The sequence below is a fragment of the Schistocerca cancellata genome, chromosome 3 (genome assembly GCF_023864275.1).
Source record: "Schistocerca cancellata isolate TAMUIC-IGC-003103 chromosome 3, iqSchCanc2.1, whole genome shotgun sequence".
Taxonomy (NCBI): Eukaryota; Metazoa; Arthropoda; class Insecta; order Orthoptera; family Acrididae; genus Schistocerca; species Schistocerca cancellata.
In genome coordinates this window covers 635108626-635130791 of record NC_064628.1, presented here as the reverse complement: position 1 = coordinate 635130791, position 22166 = coordinate 635108626, and the positions used below count along the sequence as shown (strand labels likewise).

At 37.9% G+C, this 22166-nt stretch overlaps 1 protein-coding gene across 1 annotated transcript in view; it reads left to right on the top strand.

Annotated features, from left to right (window-relative positions):
• The window catches only part of LOC126175574 (fatty acid synthase-like), a 186678-nt gene that overhangs the window by 21605 nt on the left and 142907 nt on the right, over positions 1-22166 (top strand). Inside the window, exons 3-4 of the mRNA XM_049922432.1 lie at positions 10382-10572; positions 21463-21714. Of these exons, the coding sequence (XP_049778389.1) occupies positions 10382-10572; positions 21463-21714 (443 nt within the window). The remainder of the gene's footprint in view (positions 1-10381; positions 10573-21462; positions 21715-22166) is intronic.

The following is a 22166-nucleotide window of genomic DNA, read 5'->3' as shown; positions in this document are numbered from 1 at the left end:
CCTCGCTTGGTGATGTATAGAATATCAATGGAACTACTCAAAGTAATTAGCAGTAATGCCATATACATTCTGGTTGTTAGGAAAGATTAAGCAGTTGATTTCTCATTCAGAAACTGTATTTGAATGTTGGTTGTTTGTGAAATCACATTATGCCCCAAGGTGAAATGTCTAACAGCTCTTGTCAGAATTTAACAGCAGCAGGATTGTGGTCAATTGTGACTGAAATTTATTGTTCTGCTATATTGCTGCTCATGTTTTTAGGGAGCCCACATGCAGTTATGGAACTGATGGATTCAGGAAGGCCATACTCTTTGCCATGCAGGATATCAATGGCCCCAGGTGATTGGTGCCTGAGAATATGTTACATGGCTGTGCAGTCAGGAAAATATCTTGTCTGCACCAAAACAAGTATCCACACAGACTGTGTGAAGGAATCTGGGTTATCATGAACAGTAAGTTTGGTGAACAATGTTGGCACTTAAAGTTGCTATGGCAACAGAGACATGTACACTGACATTTGGTGCAGCCAACAATGTAGTGGGGCATGTGAATGGCACCACATTGTCTTTTCATACAAGTTCCAAATTTATATACAGCAGCACATTTGACCTATCTGTGCGGGATCTAACAAGAACAAATTTTGCCAGATTGCATAAGTCATCATCATATGGGCCCAACACCAGTTGTGATTGTATAGGATGTCATTGGGTATCAATACTACCACTTCTAGTTCACATAGCCAGTAATTTGGACACGAGGGATTACATTTCTAATGTAGTAAGGCCTTGACCATACTGTGTCTGTATGAATGGTATTATATTTCAGCAAGATAACACAAGAGTACTTGTTGCTCTTGCTATCCTGACATACCTTGATACAGAGGGTGTTTGACTGTTGCCCCGAGTAAAAAGTTCTCCAGATATCTCACCAAATGAAAACATGTGGTTGTGGGTCACAAAGTAACTGGCATGCTACTACTTGCCAGCCACTACAGTTGATGAACTCAGACATAAATTTGAAGTAGCACAGAATAATAATGCAGCACAGAATGATATACCCATATCTGTCATCCGAACTCCATTTCACTTGATGACCTGCTGCATTAGAGCTACTGCTGCTGCCATGGATGGCAGGTCTGTATACTAAATTTTGCACCCTCTACCCCAAAATCACCTACAGATTTAATGATGTGTTCTCCCTGGTGTACTGTACAAATGTGCAATAACTAAAATCTTGTTATTTGCTGTCCTTCCTAGTGTTGCAATTTTAATGGGCTACAGTGTGTATGCAAAATTTTCAGTTGCCCCAAGGTTCAGAGTCCTCATTAATTTGTAGGTTCTCTTACAATTTTCTGGGTAAGTTGGTTAAAAGACCAGAGGAAAGCAACAGTATGCCAACTCTAGTAAGACCATATCTAATAAAGCACTTTTCTAACAAAGCAACATTCAGGATTATGAAAGCTCCACCTTAGAACTGATGCAGTCACTGATAATGTATTTGAAAAATGACCTACAAACATTTATATCAAATCCAACAAATGCAGAAAATCTATGGCTAAAGCTGATACCAACATAAGACATACTGGTACTCTGTAAAAATATGTGCCAAGTAAAGTACTTCACTATAAAGGAGAACAGAGTTAAACTGACAGAGAAATCTTAATGGCAGATCATACCTTCACAACAAGGGTTGTACATGAAGCAAAGACAGATCAGTCAAAAACATAGCAGAAAAATTTTTAAATCTTACACTATTTACTTAAAACAATGTTCATATCTTAGTATTCTCCCTTACCTGAGATTGACCAGTGCACACACTCACAAATTAGAAAAATTTCAATAAATAAATTGGCAGTGCATACACTCACAAATTAGAAAGATTTCAATAAAGACATTGGGTATAAAACAACATTTAAGGCTACTCAAAGCAGACTAGACACCAGGCCAATTTGGAATTCATGTCAGTTTTCTTTTAATATGCTTTGTAATGTAGCCCATTTCCTAGCATGTATTTATAGAGAATATCTTAGACAGTGAACACCCCTGTGTGCATGGAAAAAAATTGCATGCCACTCCTGTGTGAAAAGTTTAACAGAACATTTATGTAGAACTACAGACCAACAATATTAATGTTAATCAGTTACAGGATCCTGGAGTACAATTTAAGCTGGATGACTAAAATGTTACTGGAGAGAAAGAATCATCTGTAAAGAATCACCATGGGCTCAAAGAATCACCTAATTAAAACACAGCTTGCTTTATTAAACATTACCTTGCAGACAGTATAACCATCTGAAGAGGTAGAATGTATGCTAGATGAATCAATGAAGCTTTTGCTGGATTCCAAGAAATAAAGAAAAGGCTAGGATAACCCCTCTAATGGAAAATGGATAGACGACTCTGCGGAACATGCACATAAAACACAAATGCATGTAGCTGAGGATTGTAATGTATGGAAAGTCTAGAGTAGGCTTTTATCCATCAGTATGTATCATGTGGCTAATGATGATGATGATGGTGCTGGTGGTGGTGGTGGTGGTGGTGGTGATCATGGGTAAGCAATATGAAATAGACTGAATGTGTAAAATCTGTCACAGGCAAGCCAAATGAGAAATTTGATTAGAGGATAAGTTCTGAAAAAGTGTGGGAGATCTTTAAGGAAAACCATCTGCAGTATGCTAGTGTGATCAATACTAGAATATACCTGCAACATTTGGAGTCCTCGTGGACTAGATAGGTATGGGAGCATGCATTGAATAATGAGTTCAGAGAAATGCTGCTAGGATTGTAAAATCTCAGTACAGCCCATACAAAAGTGCAATGAGAATGTTCAAAGAACTTAAATTGGAATCTCTGGAATAATGGTGCTATTTTTCCCTGCAGAAACATATAATTTAGATTTAATGAACTGGTTTTCCAGGATAGTTGTGTCTTAATGCTGCTGCCTCTTCTGTATGTCTTGCATAGGGACCATACAAATAAAGTAATATGAAAAGAGTTCATACAGGTTTCATATGGGCATGGACAGAAAAGGCACAGTGCAGTGACTCATGGTGTGTGTGGGTGTGTGTGTGTGTGTGTGAATGAATGTAGTTTTAATTCCTCACCTTCACCTACTTTTACTTTTATAATATGTAGCAAACATCAGCCACACTCAGTCAAAATGCTGTCTGTATGTTCTTTGTTCTAATATAAAAATGTGAACAATTTTCTCCTATTCATTGTAATTACTGAACAAGTTTTCTATTACAATACTGCCTCACATAATCCTATAGACAAAATCGCCAACCTTTTCTTTCACCTTAGATTAAATTATTCAGATTATTGTTGTGACTACTGTGATCTTCACTATATTTGCTCTATATTTTCATACATTCGTAAGAGCAGAAGATCCTTTCTGTGTATGGTTTGTGCAATAACTTACAATTAGAATCAGTATCACACTACTAGAAAATTTTCAACCTTCATATGCCCTTTGCAGTTAACAACTGTGAGGTTGTTGAGACAAATTGTTTAAGCATTTGGATTGCTTCATTTGCTGGTGTCCCAAAATTACATCATTACTGGTGTCTCAAAATGACACTGATCCATGTCTGTTGTAAGTTTCACAGATCATATCAACAGTTCCCACAGCAGGTCTGTTCAGTTTAATCCAAAGTTTGCAGTTTTTCAACATTTTATCTACATAGCAAATTTTGTCACATACCAGCAGAGAAGCGAGTTACTTATTTATCTTTTCTGTGTTTTTTCTTAGTTTAATTCTTAAAACCCCTTTGTTTAAGAGGTGTAATCTTGAGTTTCAGTAATTATGAAGTACAGACTCTCAAAGTATGTAGCACAGTTGTCATTTCTTTTGAATAGCCAGCTATACAGCTCAGTGAGGCATCAGTGTCCATCATGACACATCAGGAGGGCAATGAGTTACGTATTTAGCTTTCTCTGTATGCTTGTATAGTTAATTCTCAAGTTAGCATAACTAAGATGGATAGGATTTGTGCAAGCTGTGTTGCTGGCGGAGCTTCTCACAGTTCGCGAACAGCTGAAGATACTTTTGGCCATGGGCAGTCATTTTCAGGCTGCTACCTTGAGGTGCAGCAGTGCGGAGAACCTAGTGCATCATCTGGGACAACTCATGTGTCATTAGTTATGCACAAGAGCTCTGCTCCCAAGGCATCTTACAGTGTATTTGATGTGGTCACTCTAGGCATAGAGTCAATGTGGAGGCTTGCCTGCTGGCCTTGCCCATTCACTCTGTGAGTGGCCAGGTGCTCACTCCTTCAGCAGGATCTGAGTAGGCACAGGATATGTCTGTCAGGGAGCCTCACCCAAGATGTAGAGTAGGCCCTGTTTGTGGCTGTTAAGAGTGCAGGGTGCTGTTGTGTGCAGGTTGTGGTTAACATCAGCACCAATTACACCTTTCAATTACATTCTGAGGCCATCCCGATCAGTGGATGTGGTGAAGACTGCTGGCCTCACTCATGGTGTACAAGCAGTGTACAGTTCACAGTGCAACAGTTCACAGTATCATTAGCAAAATTAATTGGTATCCTTCAGTTTGGAGCCAAGTGGAAGACATCAACCAAAGACTCCTGTGATTCTGTGATAGTCTTGGCTGCAGATTTATGGACCCTCATTATGGGGTGGAGAATTGTAGGACCACCATTGATAGGTCAGGGGTGCACTACACAAAGAAAGCAGCTACTTGGGTAGAAGAGCAATTGATTTGAATAGTAAATTGCCAAAGTATTTGTAACAGATATCCTGAATTACTGACTTCCATGAAAGTTGTCACTCTCAAATTATTCTCAGATTCAACAGCTGAAGTAGAGGGCTCTCAAATATTTAGTGAGGCATGGAATGTATACAGAATTGACAAATTAGATGTCATAGGAGGGGGATTTTTCACTGCAGTTGACAAAAATATTGAGTCTGTCGATCTCAAAATTGGGTCTGACTGTGGAGTTATCTGGACATGTGTAACAGGTCAAGGTGAATTCAAATTAATTACCAGATGCCACATAGTAGTGCTATGATGGTTTTAGAATCATTCAAAGAGTGTCTGTGCTCATTAATGTGGAAATCAGATCATGCGGTATTAGTTGGAGGGTACTTAAACCTATGTAGTTTAGATGGGGATGCCTGTGGATCAATTGCAGGTAGCTCGGACAGGCAGTTTTGTGAAGAACTTTTTAACATGTTCACTGAAAACTGTCTTGAGCAACTAGTTCAGCAGCCAACATGCAATGGAAATATTTTAGATTTTATATCTACAGATAGGCCTGACTTTATTGATGGTTTCAGTCTAGAGAGAAGGATTAGTGATCATCAAGTCATCATAGTGGCAGAGGCTACTTAAGTTGATAAGTCCATCATGAAGTTATGGGAATGTTTTTGCTAGAAAGAGCAGATAAGCAAATGTTTGCATCCCACATAGACAATGAATGGACATCATTTAGTTCAAACATGAGCAGTGCACTGACCATACAATGGATGGAATCCCAATTTGATTTTAGAGAAACTACTCTATGCACTGGACCCTTACTTAGCTTGCATTTATCACGAATGTCTTACCCAGTGCAAACTCCCAAGTGGCTGGAAAAAAGTGCAGGAAACTCGTGAATATAAGAAGGGTAAAAGAATGGACCCACAAAATTGCAAACTAATATTGTAACATTGGTTTACTGTGACATCCTTGAAGATATTCTCAGGTCAAATGTTATAAACTTCTTTGGGATGGAAAAACTTTACTGCACAAACAAGCACAGAGTTAGAAAGCATTGCTCATTCGAAATTCAGCTTGCTCTTTTCTCATATGAACCATGGAAAAGTGCAATGGGCAGATTCCATATTTCAAGGTTTCCATAAAATTTGATGTGTTGTCCCACTGCAGACTATTGATGGAGGTCCAAGCATGCAGAATAGGTTTCCAGGTGGCTTGAAGACTTTATAAATATTAGAATCCAGTATGTTGCCTTTAGTGGTGAGTGTTCATCAGAGACAAGGGTATTGTCAGGGGTGCATATGGAAGTATTATAGGACTGTTCTTATTCTCTATATACATAAATTTTGTAATGGGCAGGGTTAACAGAGTGTTTCCTGATGACACTGTAGTATGTAGGAAGGTGTTATTGTTGAGTGACTGTAGGAAGATACAAGATGGCTTAAATTCCATAAAGTTTGAATACAGCATTAGTAGTGTGCTGCTTGATACAGTCACATCAATTAAAAATCTAGGTGTGACATTGCAAATTGATATGAAATGAAACATGCACAAAGGATCATAATAAGGAAGGTAAATGGTAGATTTGGTTTATTGGGAAAACTTTAAGGAAAAAGAAAGATTTTGAAGAAATTCAGAGGTAGGCTGCTAGATTTGTCACCAGTTACCCCCATGAACCATGGACCTTGCCATTGGTGGGGAGGCTTGCGTGCCTCAGTGATACAGATGGCTGTACCGTAGGTGTAACAACAACGGTGGGGTATTTGTTGAGAGGTCATACAAACGTGTGGTTCCTGAAGAGGGGCAGCAGCCTTTTCAGTAGTTGCAGGGGCAACAGTCTGGATGACTGACTGATATGGCATTGTAACACTACACAAAATGGCCTTGCTGTGCTGGTACTGCGAACGGCTGAAAGCAAGGGGAAACTACAGCCGTAATTTTTCCTGAGGGCATGCAGCTTCACTGTATGATTAAATGATGATGGCGTCCTCTTGGGTAAAATATTCTGGAGGTAAAATAGTCCCTCATTCAGATCTCCGGGTGGGGACTACTCAAGAGGACGTCGGTATCAGGAGAAAGAAAACTAGCGTTCTACGGATCGGAGCATGGAATGTCAGATCCCTTAATCGGGTAGGTAGGTTAGAAAATTTAAAAAGGGAAATGGATAGATTAAAGTTAGATATAGTGGGAATTAGTGAAGTTCGGTGGCAAGAGGAACAAGACTTTTGGTCAGGTGAATACAGGGTTATAAATACTAAATCAAATAGGGGTAATGCAGGAGTAGGTTTAATAATGAATAAAAAAATAGGAGTGCGGGAGAGCTACTACAAACAGCATAGTGAACGCATTACTGTGGCCAAGATAGACACGAAGCCCATGCCTACTACAGTAGTACAAGTTTATATGCCAACTAGCTCTGCAGATGATGGAAATTATTCCGGTAGTGAAGGGAGACGAAAATTTAATAGTCATGGGTGACTGGAATTTGAGAGTAGGAAAAGGGAGAGAAGGAAACATAGTGGGTGAATATGGATTGGGGGAGAGACATGAAAGAGGAAGCCGTCTGGTAGAATTTTGCACAGAGCATAACTTAATCATAGCTAACACTTGGTTCAAGAATCATAAAAGAAGGTTGTATACATGGAAGAATCCTGGAGATACTAGAAGGTATCAGATGGATTATGTAATGGTAAGACAGAGATTTAGGAACCAGGTATTAAATTGTAAGACATTCCCAGGGGCAGATGTGGACCCTGACCACAATCTATTGGTTATGAACAGTAGATTAAAAGTGAAGAAACTGCAAATAGGTGGGAATTTAAGGAGATGGAACCTGGATAAATTGAAAGAACCAGAGGTTGTACAGAGTTTCAGGGAGAGCATAAGGGAACAATTGACAGGAATGGGAGAAAGAAATACAATAGAAGAAGAATGGGTAGCTCTGAGGGATGAAGTAGTGAAGGCAGCAGAGGATCAAGTAGGTAAAATGACGAGGGCTAGTAGAAATCCTTGGGTAACAGAAGAAATATAGAATTTAATTGATGAAAGGAGAAAATACAAAAACGCAGTAAATAAAGCAGGTAAAAAGGAATACAAACGTCTCAAAAATGAGATCGACAGGAAGTGCAAAATGGCTAAGCAGGGATGGCTAGAGGACAAATGTAAGAATGTAGAGGCTTATCTGACTAGGGGGAAGGAGTATATAGAGGGTCTATACAAGGGCGATATACTTGAGGACAATATTATGGAAATGGAAGATGTAGATGGAGATGAAATGGGAAATACGATACTACGGGAAGAGTTTGGCAGAGCACTGAAAGACCTGAGTCGAAACAAGGCCTCAGGAGTAGACAACAACATTTCATTGGAACTACTGATGGCCTTGGGCGAGACAGTCCTGACAAAACTCTACCATCTAGTGAGCAAGATGTATGAGACAGGCGAAATACCCCCAGACTTCAAGAAGAATATAATAATTCCAATCCCAAAGAAAGCAGGATTTGACAGATGTGAAAATTACCAAACTATCAGTTTAATAAGTCACAGCTGCAAAATACTAACGCAAATTCTTTACAGATGAATGGAAAAACTGGTAGAAGCCGACCTCGGGGAAGATCAGTTTGGATTCCGTAGAAATGTTGGAACATGTGAGGCAATACTGACCCTACAACACTTATCTTAGAAAATAGATTAAGGAAAGGCAAACCTACATTTCTAGCATTTGTAGACTTAGAGAAAGCTTCTGACAATGTTGACTGGCATAATCTCTTTCAAATTCTAAAGGTGGCAGGGGTAAAATACAGGGAGCGAAAAGCTATTTACAATTTGTACAGAAACCAGATGGCAGTTATAAGGTCGAAAGGCATGAAAGGGAAGCAGCGGTTGGGAAGGGAGTGAGACAGGGTTGTAGCCTGTCCCCGATGTTATTAAATCTGTATATTGACAAGTAGTAAAGGAAAAAAAAGAAAAATTCGGAGTAGATATTAAAATCCATGCAGAAGAAATAAAAACTTCGAGGTTCGCCGATGACGTTTTAATTCTGTCAGAGACAGCAAAGGACTTGGAAGAGCAGTTGAATGGAATGGAGAGTGTCTTGAAAGGACGATATAAGATGAACATCAACAAAAGCAAAATGAGGATAATGGAATGTAGCCGAATTAAGTTGGGTGATGCTGAGTAAATTAGATTAGGAAATGAGATACTTAAAGTAGTAAAGGAGTTTTGCTATTTGGGGAGCAAAATTACTGATGATGGTCGAAGTAGAGAGGGTATTAAATGGAGACTGGCAATGACAAGGAAAGCGTTTCTGAAGAAGAGAAATTTGTTAACATCGAGTATAGATTTAAGTGTCAGGAAGTCGTTCCTGAAAGTATTTGTATGGAGTGTAGCCATGTATGGAAGTGAAACATGGATGATACATAGTTTGGACAAGAAGAGAATAGAAGCTTTTGAAATGTGGTGCTACAGGAGAATGCTGAAGATTAGATGGGTAGATCACATAACTAATGAGGAGGTATTGAATAGAATTGGGGGGAAGAGGGGTTGTAACACAACTTGACAAGAAGAAGGGACCAGTTGGTAGGACATGTTCTGAGGCATCAAGGGATCACATATTTAGCATTGGAGGGCAGCGTGGAGGGTAAAAATCATAGAGGGAGACCAAGAGATGAATACACTAAGCAGATTCAGAAGGATGTAGGTTGCAGTAAGTACTGGAAGATGAAGAAGCTTGCACAGGATAAGGTAGCAGGAGAGTTGCGTCAAACCAGTCTCAGGACTGAAGACCACAACAACAACAACAACAACAACAACAACAGGTTTGATCATCAGGCGAGTATTGCAGAGATGCTTCATGAACTCAGATGGGAGTCTCTGGAGGAGAAATGATGTTCTTCTTGTGAAGCACTATTAAGAAAATTTAGCAAACTGGCATTTGAAGTTGTCTGCAGAATGATTCTGCTGCGGCCAGAGTACATTTTGCATAAGGACCATGAAGATAAGAATATAGAAATTATGGCTTGTACAGAGCCATATAGACACCTATGTAATATTCCTCACCATTATTCTATTCATAAAGACACGCCCCCCCCACCCACCTCCCCCCTCCCCCACCCACCACCACCACCACCACTTTGCAACGACCAGGAAATCAGTTACACTAGTTCTTTAGCAGACCGTAAAAGTTGTGTGTAGTTCACTAACCTTTGAGACTTTTTTACTCAGTACACTAAGTTCTGTGGTAGTGCTTCAGGTAAGTGTTCACCAAATGCATGTGCAATAATAAGATGTGTGTAAAGTATTTCATCTTCCAATAATTAATTCAGAATTGTTCTCTGAAAATTAGCAATGTACTTATGTCATTGGTACAGGAGATAAATATATGTAATATGGCAATTCAGTTGTTCAGTTACTATGCCAATATTTTCTTATTTCATATGCACTTGCTTTATTTGTTTGACTGGCTTAACAAGTACATGATTAAAGTACATGCATGTATGAGCAGCCCAAGTTACTGGCAGGAGAAATATATTCACCCAAAAATTTGAATTTTTGGATTTAGTTTAGTATACTTTTTGGTTACTTTTGGCATAGATGGTTATTTCTACAAATGTATGCATTCATGCTTGGTAAGACGTATTTGTTGTCTTTTTTTTTGTTGTAGGAAACCACAAGACCAAAATTGAAGACACTAACCATTGCAAGTGATGACCAGTTTTTGTGGGTGGATGACCTAAAGCAGTGTATTGCAAGTGAAGAACATGATATACTTCTGATTTCAGAAGACAAGATATCAAATGGTTTAGTGGGTTCAGTTAAATGCCTTAGAAATGAACCTGGAGGGGAGAAAATCAGGTAAGCAGTAATAACAAATATAAATGCATTTTAGTGATGCACACTATGTATATGCCGATGACTTGCTACTTATACATTTCTCCCATCCGTCCAGCAGGCTATGAATGCCATGCCAAAAAAACAATGGAAAATCTAGGAAGGAATCTAATAATATTATGGGAAGGAAAGTTGCTACTCACCATATAGCTATATGGTAAGTAGCAACCTTCCTTCTCATAATATTATGGAGGGGAAAAAAAAGAGTTCTTCTTTTGAAGTAAACCAGTCAGTGAGCCATTTTTGCACATTTTCATATGAATCGCTGCATTGTTCAGCGAGTGCATGTCCTGGTGAAGCAAATAGATGATAACTGGATGGAGCCAAGTCTGGAGGATAAGCCGCATGCCCTAGCATTTCCCAACTGAATACCTTGATTGTTTCCCTGATCCATTTTGTTGTGTGGCATTATCATGGAGCAATATGAGTTTGTGCTGCCTTTTTCCATATTCCGGTCATTTTTTACATAATACTGTATTTAAATTGATCATTTGCTGATGGTAGCATTCAGTGTTAATGGTTTCATAGGTTTTAGCAGCTCATAATAGATGACACCCTTCTGATCCCACCAAACATAGAGCATTGTCTTTTTTCCAAAGTGATTTGGTTTTGCAGTGGATGTCGATGGTTTGCGTGGATTCACCCATGATTTACGACACTTAGGATTCTCAAAATATATCCATTTTTATCACCTGTCACTATTCAATGCAGAAACAACTTGCTTTTGTATCTGGCAAGCATTGTTTCACAAGTGGTCTTTCAATTTGTTTGCTGCCTTTCATTCAGTTCATGTGGAACCCATTTTCCCAATTTCTGCATCTTTCCCATAGCTTTATACTGAAGAGAAACAGCTTTCTGCATCACATTCAATTATTCCATGAGTTTCTGTTGAGTTTGAGAAACATCTTCATCCAGTCAGGCCTGCAATTCGTTGTCTATGAACGTTTTTGGTGGTTTCCCACACTCTTCACTTTTCACGTCAAAATCATCACTTTCGAATTTTTTGAACCACTTGAAACACTGTGTTTTTTCAAGAGTATGTTTGCCAAGCATCTGATGCAATTCTGCAGCAGTTTTCGTCAAATGATAACAGAAAACCAATGCTGTACACAAATCGTAGTTCATAGGCACAAAACTCGACATGTTTATGGGCTTAAAACAGATACCAATGTATGGATCTTGCTCTTCCATCTGAGCTACATAGGGTGTGAGTCATGCTTGCATAGCTCAGATGGTAGAGCACTTGCCTGCGAAAGGCAAAGGTCCCGAGTTCGAGTCTTGGTCCAGCACACAATTTTAATTTGCCAGGAAGTTTTGTGTTTTATTTTGTTGAAGTGAAACATCAGTTGTATTAATGAAACATATATACCATTTGGCATGCTTTCTCCATCAAAAAACAGTTCATTACAAAAGACGTTGGTGTAAGTACTTAAGATTTTTGCTCACATCTTTAGAAAAACAGAAGTCCTTACATTTTTTGTCATTTTATGTCTTTACTTACCCTTGATATCTCAAAATTTGTCAGGGAAAAATGCTAAAACTTGTCTGGAAATCAGGGAAATGTCAAGGAATTTCACTTGGGGTATCTTGTGGTAACTAAGGGTGGAGCTGGTTTGTGCTACAGGTTTCATAAACAGGGATTTTAAATATCAGTTCAATTTCATGAACTAAGATTTTTTAAGCCTGGTTTTGTAATCTAATAATAAAAATGCGTCGTGCACTTGGCATGCAAACCAAAACCATAATATCTCAGAAAATATCACAAGAGTATAAAGAGAAAATACTATCTTTCTATCACTTTATTATTCAACATCTAAGGAAAACCAGTGTGGTACTAAGCCAAAGAGCGAATATGATGAAACTCTTCTTGAAATTTGATGTGCCAAGCAACAGAACTGTTGCCATGAAAGGTGCTAAAACTGGTAACTCTAAATACAAGTTGACATGAAAAAATGCACTACACTGTTGTCCTTTCATGTTGTGCTAACTTAATCCAGTGATCATTTTCAAATGTGTAACAATGCCAAAACATTATGAAATACTGCCAGGTGGTGTTGTTTACATGCATGACAAGGGTTGGATGGATGAGGATGGTATGACATTATGGGTTAACAGAGTGTGGAAGAGAAGGAAAGGTGCTTTAGTGAAGAAGAGTTCTCTTCTTGTGATGGATCAGTTTAGTAGTCACTTGAAAAATTCTGTGAAAGACAAATTGAGGCAGGGAAATGCAGGGCTTGCTGTTATTCTGGCAGGACTTACCTCACAATTGCAACCTCTTGATGCCCCAGTAAATAAATCATTTAAAATGTATGTGAGAGTGGAATGGAACAAATGGATGATGGATGAAACCAGACATGAACTCACTCCAAAGGGAGCTTTAAAATGACCTACAATCAGACAAGTGTGTCAGAAGATAAAATGGTCATGATCTAGAGTGAGAGAAGACATTTTTGTTAAATCTTTCAAGAAGTGTGGCATAAGAAATGCTCTTGATGGCAGTGAAGACCATCTTATATATGAAGAGGACACAATGACAATGAAGAGGAAGAGGAAGAAAAAGAAGAGAAAGAAGAAAGTTCAGATGACGATTTACAGTGATTTTAAAGATCAGTTCAGTTTTATGAAGTAAGATTTTTTTTGAGCCTGGCTTTGTAATACAATAAGAAAAATGGTAAAAAAATGTTATTTTTTTAAAAAACGCTGCCTCTTATAGCCCATAGCATCTTATAGCCTGTAAAATATGGTAAGTAATGCAAACTGCAAGAAAGTGGAAAACCATAAAAAGTGTGAGAGTAATAAAAATTTTGTGGGCAACTAAAGAAGTAAAAAGAACTGAACACACTAAAATTTCCATGTGATAGTTCGACTTGTTCCAAATAACAGACAGATAAGAAAACAAAGGTGAATGTGGTCAGCAAAACTGCGCCAATGTACTTGAATCCCAGTCTAACCTAAAACCAGACATACAAAGGAAAGTAATCATCCTTGGTGACAGTCATGGTCACAGAATTTCTTCCCTCATAATTAAAACTTAAAATATGTGTGCAGCGGTGTTCATCAAGTTTGGTGCATCATTTACAGAAATTAATGAACTTAAGAAACTCAAAAATAGGTGATCTGTCTTCCAGTGATTTTGTTATACTCATCAAAGGCTCAAATGATGTTTATAAGAACAAAACGTCTGTAGCCACATGGGAATTGAAGAAATGTTTGAGCCTGGTGACATATACCAACGTCCTAGTTTTCAACATTCCACACCAACGTGATTTGCAAAACGTGGAAAGGACCCATACACGGTGACTCTAGTGTGGTAGCTGTAGACCTTAATCGCTGCACCACAGTCACTTGGTTGGAACATGGCTAACGTTCCGCTTATTACGGTGCGCAGTGAACTTTTAAATCAATTTTCTCAAAAACCAGGCCCATTGCTAAAAAGCAGATAGCCTCATACTCAGGGCATGTCCCTCTACAACAGATCCAAGACTCATCAAAATCCGTTATTTACACTTCTGATGGTCCCCTTGTCAGTCTGAATTCAGGCAAAATTCAGCTACGTTGAAAGCTGTTGAAATCTTTTTTTGACAATACTCAGTGCCTTTGAAGTAAAATCATATGTTGATGCCCTACTAATCGACCTAAGGAAGGCATTTGACTCTGTGAGTCACTAAATTCTAAAAGATAAACTGAGGTGCTGTGGTATTCGAGATACAGGACTCGCCCTTATAGAAAAGTATCTTAACAGTAGGAAGCAGAAGGTGCATGCCTCAGGGTTCTGCTTATTGTTTATAATCCGAATTAGTGACCTATCTAGTATCATGCCTTCTAAATCTTTTCTGTATGCTGATGATGTCACTTTCATTGCAACTGAAAATGACATAGAGGATCTAATGGAACAAAGCAAAGCCAAACTAACAATTTCTAATACCAGGTTCAAAGACAGTAAATTAACTGTAAATGAAAATAAAACCAAAAATGTAATTTTTAGTTTATGCAATACCAACAGTGATTGTTTGTTGGTTAAACTTCTTAGTGTGCCTTGGATTCCAAATTAACTTGGACCTCCATGCAGATTCCATATACACTAAATTATCAAGAGTCATATACCTGTTACATAAACTTAAGATCATGCATGAGTGAAAACATGATGCTCAGCTCATATTATGAATTTTTTGACAACTACATAACATAGTTCGTACTGCTTTGATGCAATTCCACTGGGTCAAAACGAGTTTTTATGTTGTAGAAAAATTGTAGTGGGTATTTTTAAAATAAAAAAAAGTGTGCCTTGACAGTCCCATCATTATTTATCCTTAGCTGCCTAGTTCACACAAAAGGAAACCACGAGAGCTACAGATTAAGGCAATCATTTCATTGTCACAATACACGTCACAAAGAAAAGATTGCTCAATCCTTTACAAGACTAACAAGACTCACATCAGCTGCACATACCTTGGAGTAAAAGTGTTCAGTGCACTGCTGCCAGAAACACACACTATCTCTTTAAAATCATTTAGAAATATTCTGCTAAATTGGCTTAAAAACAAGGCTTCCTACACCACAGAAGAATGTTTGATTGTGCAAAGGGAGATCTAAAATTTTAACCTATAATCTTTATATGATTGCATGCACATCTACATGGTTTAACCATTTTCTTTATTATTATATGTACCCTTATTTATTACTCAATGTGTACAGACTGTTAACATCAGTAACATCCAATACGCTTGGAGGCGAAATAAATAAAAATAAAAGATAAAAACAAAGATGATGTGACTTACCAAACGAAAGCACTGGCATGTCGATAGACACACAAACCAACACAAACATACACACAAAATTCAAGCTTTAAGGGAGAGGGTAAGGAGTCATTCCAATCCCGGGAGTGGAAAGACTTACCTTAGGGGGAAAAAAGGACAGGTATACACTCGCACACACACACACATATCCATCCCGGGATTGGAATGACTCCTTACCCTCTCCCTTGAAACCCACATCCTTTCGTCTTTCCCTCTCCTTCCCTCTTTCCTGACGAAGCAACCGTTGGTTGCAAAAGCTTGAATTTTGTGTGTATGTTTGTGTTTGTTTGTGTGTCTACCGACATGCCAGCGCTTTCGTTTGGTAAGTCACATCATCTTTGTTTTTAGATATATTTTTCCCATGCGGAATGTTTCCCTCTGTTATATTCATAAAATAAAAGATAAGGTTGATGTGCTTTCTAAGCGAACATCTGGCAAAATGTGCTAGTCTACTTCAGATTGTCACTCTCATATCTCTCTCTCTCTTTCTCTCTCTCTCTCTCTCTCTCTCTCTCTCTCTCTCTCTCTCTCTCTCTCTCTGGGATGGAACAACAGCAGCAAAATAGGGTAGCTTACTACTGATCACATAGAGGAAGCATGAAGCGGCAGACATAGTGCACTTAAAGTACCATAAAATGGGCTAACTTCAGCTACTTTTAAGGTTTTCTTTTATGAATTTTAATGTGCAGGTGTTAACTAAACATTGTGATTAAATTGGAGACCATTCACCGTTGTATATTATCAGGTCTAGGGAGGATCAAACTGTGGTATCTGCCATGAGCAGCAATTTCGGGGGGTGCCAAATTCATATTCTTGAATCAAAATACCTTGTTTCACAAAGCGCCTAGCACCCAGTGCACATTGGCCTATCAATTAGTCATATGATTTTGAAATGCATCCCTATTGGTTTTTGAACATTTTTGAACACATTCGAAGTTGATTTCTGAATGAATCATAAGTTGATTTTTGAATGCGTGCATAGTCTACATAATGTCTCTGCCAGGGGAATCCCCATTGCATCAAGAAACAAAAAAAATTTCCCGCAGACAAAAGGGGGTGGGGATATATGAGTTAAGTTGAATAAACCCAACTGTCTGAATGTCAATCACTGTTTGTTTATGTTGTTGACTGGGTGTGTGAATGATCACCATTTTTATGATTATTAGCAAAATCTACAGATTCATACTACCAGAGTGGAAATAAATGACTACCAGAAATAACAGGTAAGAAAGGTTACATGTTAATGTTCTCACTGTATTCAAGAAAATGAAATTTTCACAGAAAATTTTTTCCAGATTGCTACACTACTAAGGGACAGTTGTACAGACCCTGATTAGCAGCCCCTTAAGTTCTATTCTTGGAATAGTGCATAAAACTCATTGCATGAAAACATAATAATTCCTAACCAGAGAATAAATGTGGGATAACTGAACTGGTGGTTCTGGCAGGATTAGTGAAATTAACCAGAGAATAAGTTTTGACAATGGCAGGAGTAGTTACAGAATTAGTGAAGACAAGATTGTTTGTTAGAACAAGAAAGGAGATTAAATGGGGACATCACACAAATTATATGGAAGAATATGATGATTCCATATTTCTATTAAGATTTTGTACTACTTCTTTTCAGTCTCATGCTTGAGAAACTGGAGCATATGAATTAAATGTGAAACTATTTCCTAACATAAAAAATTTTGCTTGTAATAAGCTTAATAGGCATCTGATATTGGTACTTGGTGAATTATATTCTGTTATTTTATCTATGTAAATGAGATAGATAAAAATGACCATTTGTGCCAAAACAGTCCTGCTTATTTGGCGTGTGTTATAATTGCTGCAATATAAGAAAAACCTATTTTGTTTTATCTAGCAGGCAGTAACAAAATAGACCTAATCAAATAGTGAAACTGCCCCAGCCTTGGGTACTCTCTGTATTAGCAGCTTTTTCAGTATTAGACAACATCGTGATTTTTCATGTAGCAAAATGATTGATGAATTTATGTGCGGTAATAAATTCTTTCACAGAAAGGAAAGCATATTGTGTAAGGCTGTAGGAAGACCAGAGAAAAAAATGCTGGGACATAAGGATTGAAGAAATGCATATTGTCCGGCTTGTCACTTGTCTTTACTGGTTTTATGTTTCCTCTATTTATTTTTATGTCACACAAAGGAGAAAGTTATTGGCTAATAAGCAATAAAGAGCACTTATTTTCTGAAGATTTCTTATTGTCCTGGTTACAAGTAATCCCACTCACTGTTAATTGTGAGGGTTTGTCCTGAATACAGGTTTGATGGCTTCCATTACAAGTCTGAATTCCAGAGAATGAATTACAGTGACATGCAGTAGAAAAATACTGTGTAAAGAGGTGTGGCACTGCACTTTGGCACACTTATCAAATAACGTGTCTTACATTTCCTTTAACTTAAGTGTTTTATATATAAAACTTTTCAGAAAGATGTGCGCTATAAAATGAACATATTTTTGAAAAATCAATTTTTTAAAAAAAAAATTTAACATCCTATCTCAAATGCTCGAGGGGGAGGGGGGGGTGGAGGCTGCTGCAGTTTGCAAATACAGTAGATCCGTGGCTGTATATTATGTAGAATCATGTGGAAAGATAACTGACTGGATGCATTTTGCTTGCTGTATAAAATTTATAGTTGTGGTTGAAGTTTCCCGAGAAAGCAGGATAACTTTGGGTAGCAATGAAATATGGAAGCACAATGTTAAGCCCACCTACATTAGCATCAGTCACTTACAATAAATAATATAAGATCATGCTAACTTCTGCTAATGGTCTTGGATTAAATGTTATATAACTGTTTTGGACTAAATCTTGTATTAGGAAATTAAATACACAAATAATTTTGTTACTCAGTGTATTGAAAAGTAAGTTGGAATAACATACTAGCGAATTAGCGAATAGTTTAAATATAGTTCATTTTTTTCATAAGACTTTCAGTTCACTAACTGCCAACATTTTAACACATGAATATGAATGTACTTCCACTTGAATACAATATTTTGAAATATGTGTAAACTGTCTTCCACGTTCTTGAAAAGATATGTCACAAAATTTAAGCATTTCAGTATATAAATTTCTAAACAAGAATAGTAATCCGAAAATTAACAGACTTCCACAGAAAGGATGCAAAGATGCCTGATTTTTCCTGTATCAATTTCCTTAATTTTGTCCTGGAGGGTTGTTCAAGGTACAACATGTACAAGGTGCTATCCAATATACCTGAGAATTTTGTTATACCAGTCAAATAAGTAGCAATATGACATTCTACTGCTAGGTGTCTCAAGGTATATGTTGTAGCTGCTTTGGCGCAAAATCACATCATTTTGGTGCCTGCACTTGTGAGTTATTTTGGTGCACACACTTATGAATTGTAGTGGTGCATATCAGGAAGTGTTTCAGTGTGTCTGTGTATTGTGAAATCGGTAATGTGAAGGAGCTACGGATTTGCATCAAATTCTGTCCCAAGGTGAAGAAAACAGGAGCTGAAACCTACTAAATGCTGACAGAGGTAGTTGGTGTGAGTGCACTGAGTCAAGCAAGAATATTTCAGTGGTTCATGTGCCTCAAGGAAGGCCAAGAATCTGTAGAAGATGACAGACATTCTGGTTGACCATCAACATCAGAAATGATCATGAAATTTTGTGGCACGATAAACGAAGACCTAAGGCAGACAGTTCAAGATGATTGTAACAAACTTGGGCTGTCATACAGTGTATGTCAATGGATTTTAGCCAAAGAGCTGAACACGAGATGAATTGCAGCGAAGTTTGTCCCTCGCCTTCTCAGCATCAACCAGCGAAACCTCAGTACCGAAATATGAACTGAGCTGCAACAAAAATGTCAAGAGTGTCAAAATTCTTATCCAGAGTCATAACAGGTGATGAATTTTGGGTTTATGGTTATGATACTGAAATGAAGCAGCAGTCTTCAGAATTAACAACACCATCTTCTCCTAGGCCAAAAATAAAGCTCGACAAATTTGCAGCAACATGAAGTCAATACTGATCATTTTTTTCAATGTTCAGGGAATAGAGCATAAGGTGTTTGTTCCATCTGGTCATTCTATCAATAGGCAGTTTTACTGTGGGGTTTTGAGGTGACTGAGGAAAAATATTCTCTACAAACTGTCACAGTTGTGGAAACAGAAAGACTGGTTGGTGCACCATGGCAACACAAGCATGCACGTATCACTTGTTTTGACAGAATTTGTGTCCAAAAACAACACTGCTATGGTCTCCCATCCTCCCTACTCACCAGATGTAGCCATATGTGACTTCTGCATGTTTCTGAAGATGAAAATCATGTTGAAAGGGGGATGTTTTGACTCAATTGAAGACATCCAAATGGAATCACAATGAGGCCCGAACAACCTTCATCCTGCAGACTTTCAGGGGTGCTTCCAGAAATAAGAACAACACTCTGATGACTGCATGAATGCCTGAGATGACTGCTTTGAAGGTGATGGAGGACATTAATATTCTGATTTTTACAGTGAAATTCTCGAATGTTTTTGGTGGCACTTCATATTTTGGAGGCCTGGTGTAATTATGTTTTTTCTATCAGAATTCCTTCTAATGCATTTTGTAAATCAACTTGGTTGCAATTACAATAGATGCGCCCTACTACTTTTCTTATATACTTTCAGTGTTGCAGAAGATACCCAGCAAATTCACATTGGTGATCTTAAAACTAACTAAAACAAGCACTAATTGTTGCTTAAGTTTTTTTCTGTGTATATATTTAAATGTACTTACAAGCAGTTCTGTTAAAGAGGTAATGGTTTACAAAATCAGGCTTCAGCTGTGCAGAAGTTTGTTTTCACAGTTTAAAGCACTGCATTATTCTGCACTGAGTGGACACCAATTATCACTGTATGGCAGCTTTTGCGCACAAAGTCAAGTGAAACAATGAGGATCTCTGAGACTGCCAGCCACTGGACACTGAACTAAACTAATCTCTGCCCAAACGGGCCATGAAGGCCCAACAGTACTGACTGGCTACCTTATCATCCTCCGCCCATAGATGTCACTGAGATGTGGATATGGAGAGGGACATGGTCGGTACACTGCTCTCCTGAGAAATTATGAAAAACAAAAAGAGAGAGAGAGGGAGAGAACTACTAATTGGCCTTTTCTCCTGTACAGTTTTGTCAGCCATTTAGTGAAATAGTGCAGAAAAATGTTTTCGTCAGCAAGTTCAGTAATGCTAAAGATATCAGGTTCTGATAGGGAAATGCAGCAAAGAAGAATGTGAAGAAATTCTTACCTGTGTACAATTTTTTGACAGAGATTGTATTGTCAAGGTACAGTTCATAATGTGGTCCAGTAGAACCGAACAGCTGGTGGTGGTATGGCTGACCATAAAGGAAATACAGTTATGAAAATGAGCAGTTATAACTTGATCAGCCATCTGCATTTAATCAAGTTTATTTTGCTTGGCTTATTTCAGTACTTGCAGAGTCTATCAATAACTGCCTATAATGACCATAGCACTAACAGGAATATATAATGGGTTTAATCATGCTTACGCAAAGCGGGTGCATATTTAATCTATATGTATCAGTCTATGGTAAAAATAAGTGTTATACTGAAGTTGTTCATGCTGTGACCGTCAAAGTAAAGTAAACAACACACAGCTCTAATTCAACTGAAAAATTAGGGTCAGAGAACTGAATCCAGTGAACATGTGGAATTCAGTGTTGTCATTTCTGTCATCATATTATATCTTAACACTTCAAAGCCTCTAGAGTGTAGTAGATATGTCCCGGTAGAATGTAAATACTTCAAGAGTAAAGGAAACAACTCATTGAAAAGCAGTCAGACACAAAAAGGAAGAAAAGTTGCTAGATTTTGGAATAATCCTTTCTCACTCTAACCCAAGAAAGAATTACTCTGTAAACCAATAACTTTTCTTTACTTTTTGCACCTCTCAACAACTCATTGTTTCTGCTTTCTGGTGAGTCATCTCCTTAGCTGCTGAAGTATTTACAAAGTTTCATATTTATTTATTTGAATGAATTATTTTTTCTGTTGCAGATGTCTGGTGCTGCTTGATCCTGATGTTCCCAAGTTTGATCCTAATCTTCCATTCTATAATGACCAACTTGCATTAGGATTGGCAATGAATGTATATAAAGATCAATGCTGGGGAAGCTATAGATACACTTTGCAACCACCAGAACCAAAATCAGTAATGACAGAATATGCTTACATTGACATACAAGACCCTGGAAATTTGTCTAGTCTATGTTGGTTGCAGGCAGAGCCACCACTCAGCAGCAATAAAGTGTGAGTTAAAAAGAAATACATCTGTTTCCTGATTCATTGTCTTTCTTTGCAGGTACCTCTACAGTCACATCTATTGTGATATGCAGTAAAATAGTGCATATTGGTATCGTTATGAAGAACAACAACATTTAATACATATGTTTGTAGCAACTTTCATTTTTTATGTCAATGGAAGTAATCAGTTTTTTAATATGTTGTATAATTGGATAGACTTACCCATCTGGGTGACTTTTAAGCATTCTTTCCATTTCTTAAATCTCACCAGTCATTTTCCTTCATCTGTCTTCCTTCCTCTTTAACCCTTCTACCAGGAGAAAGAGCCACTAGTTCACCTGCTGCTGTTGGTGAATGGATTGTTTTGTCTATCCAATCATATTAACTTTTGTTTTGTGTATGGTAGTAGTACTACTCATACAAGGTGTCTAAAATCCTGGAATTTTATCAAGCAGATA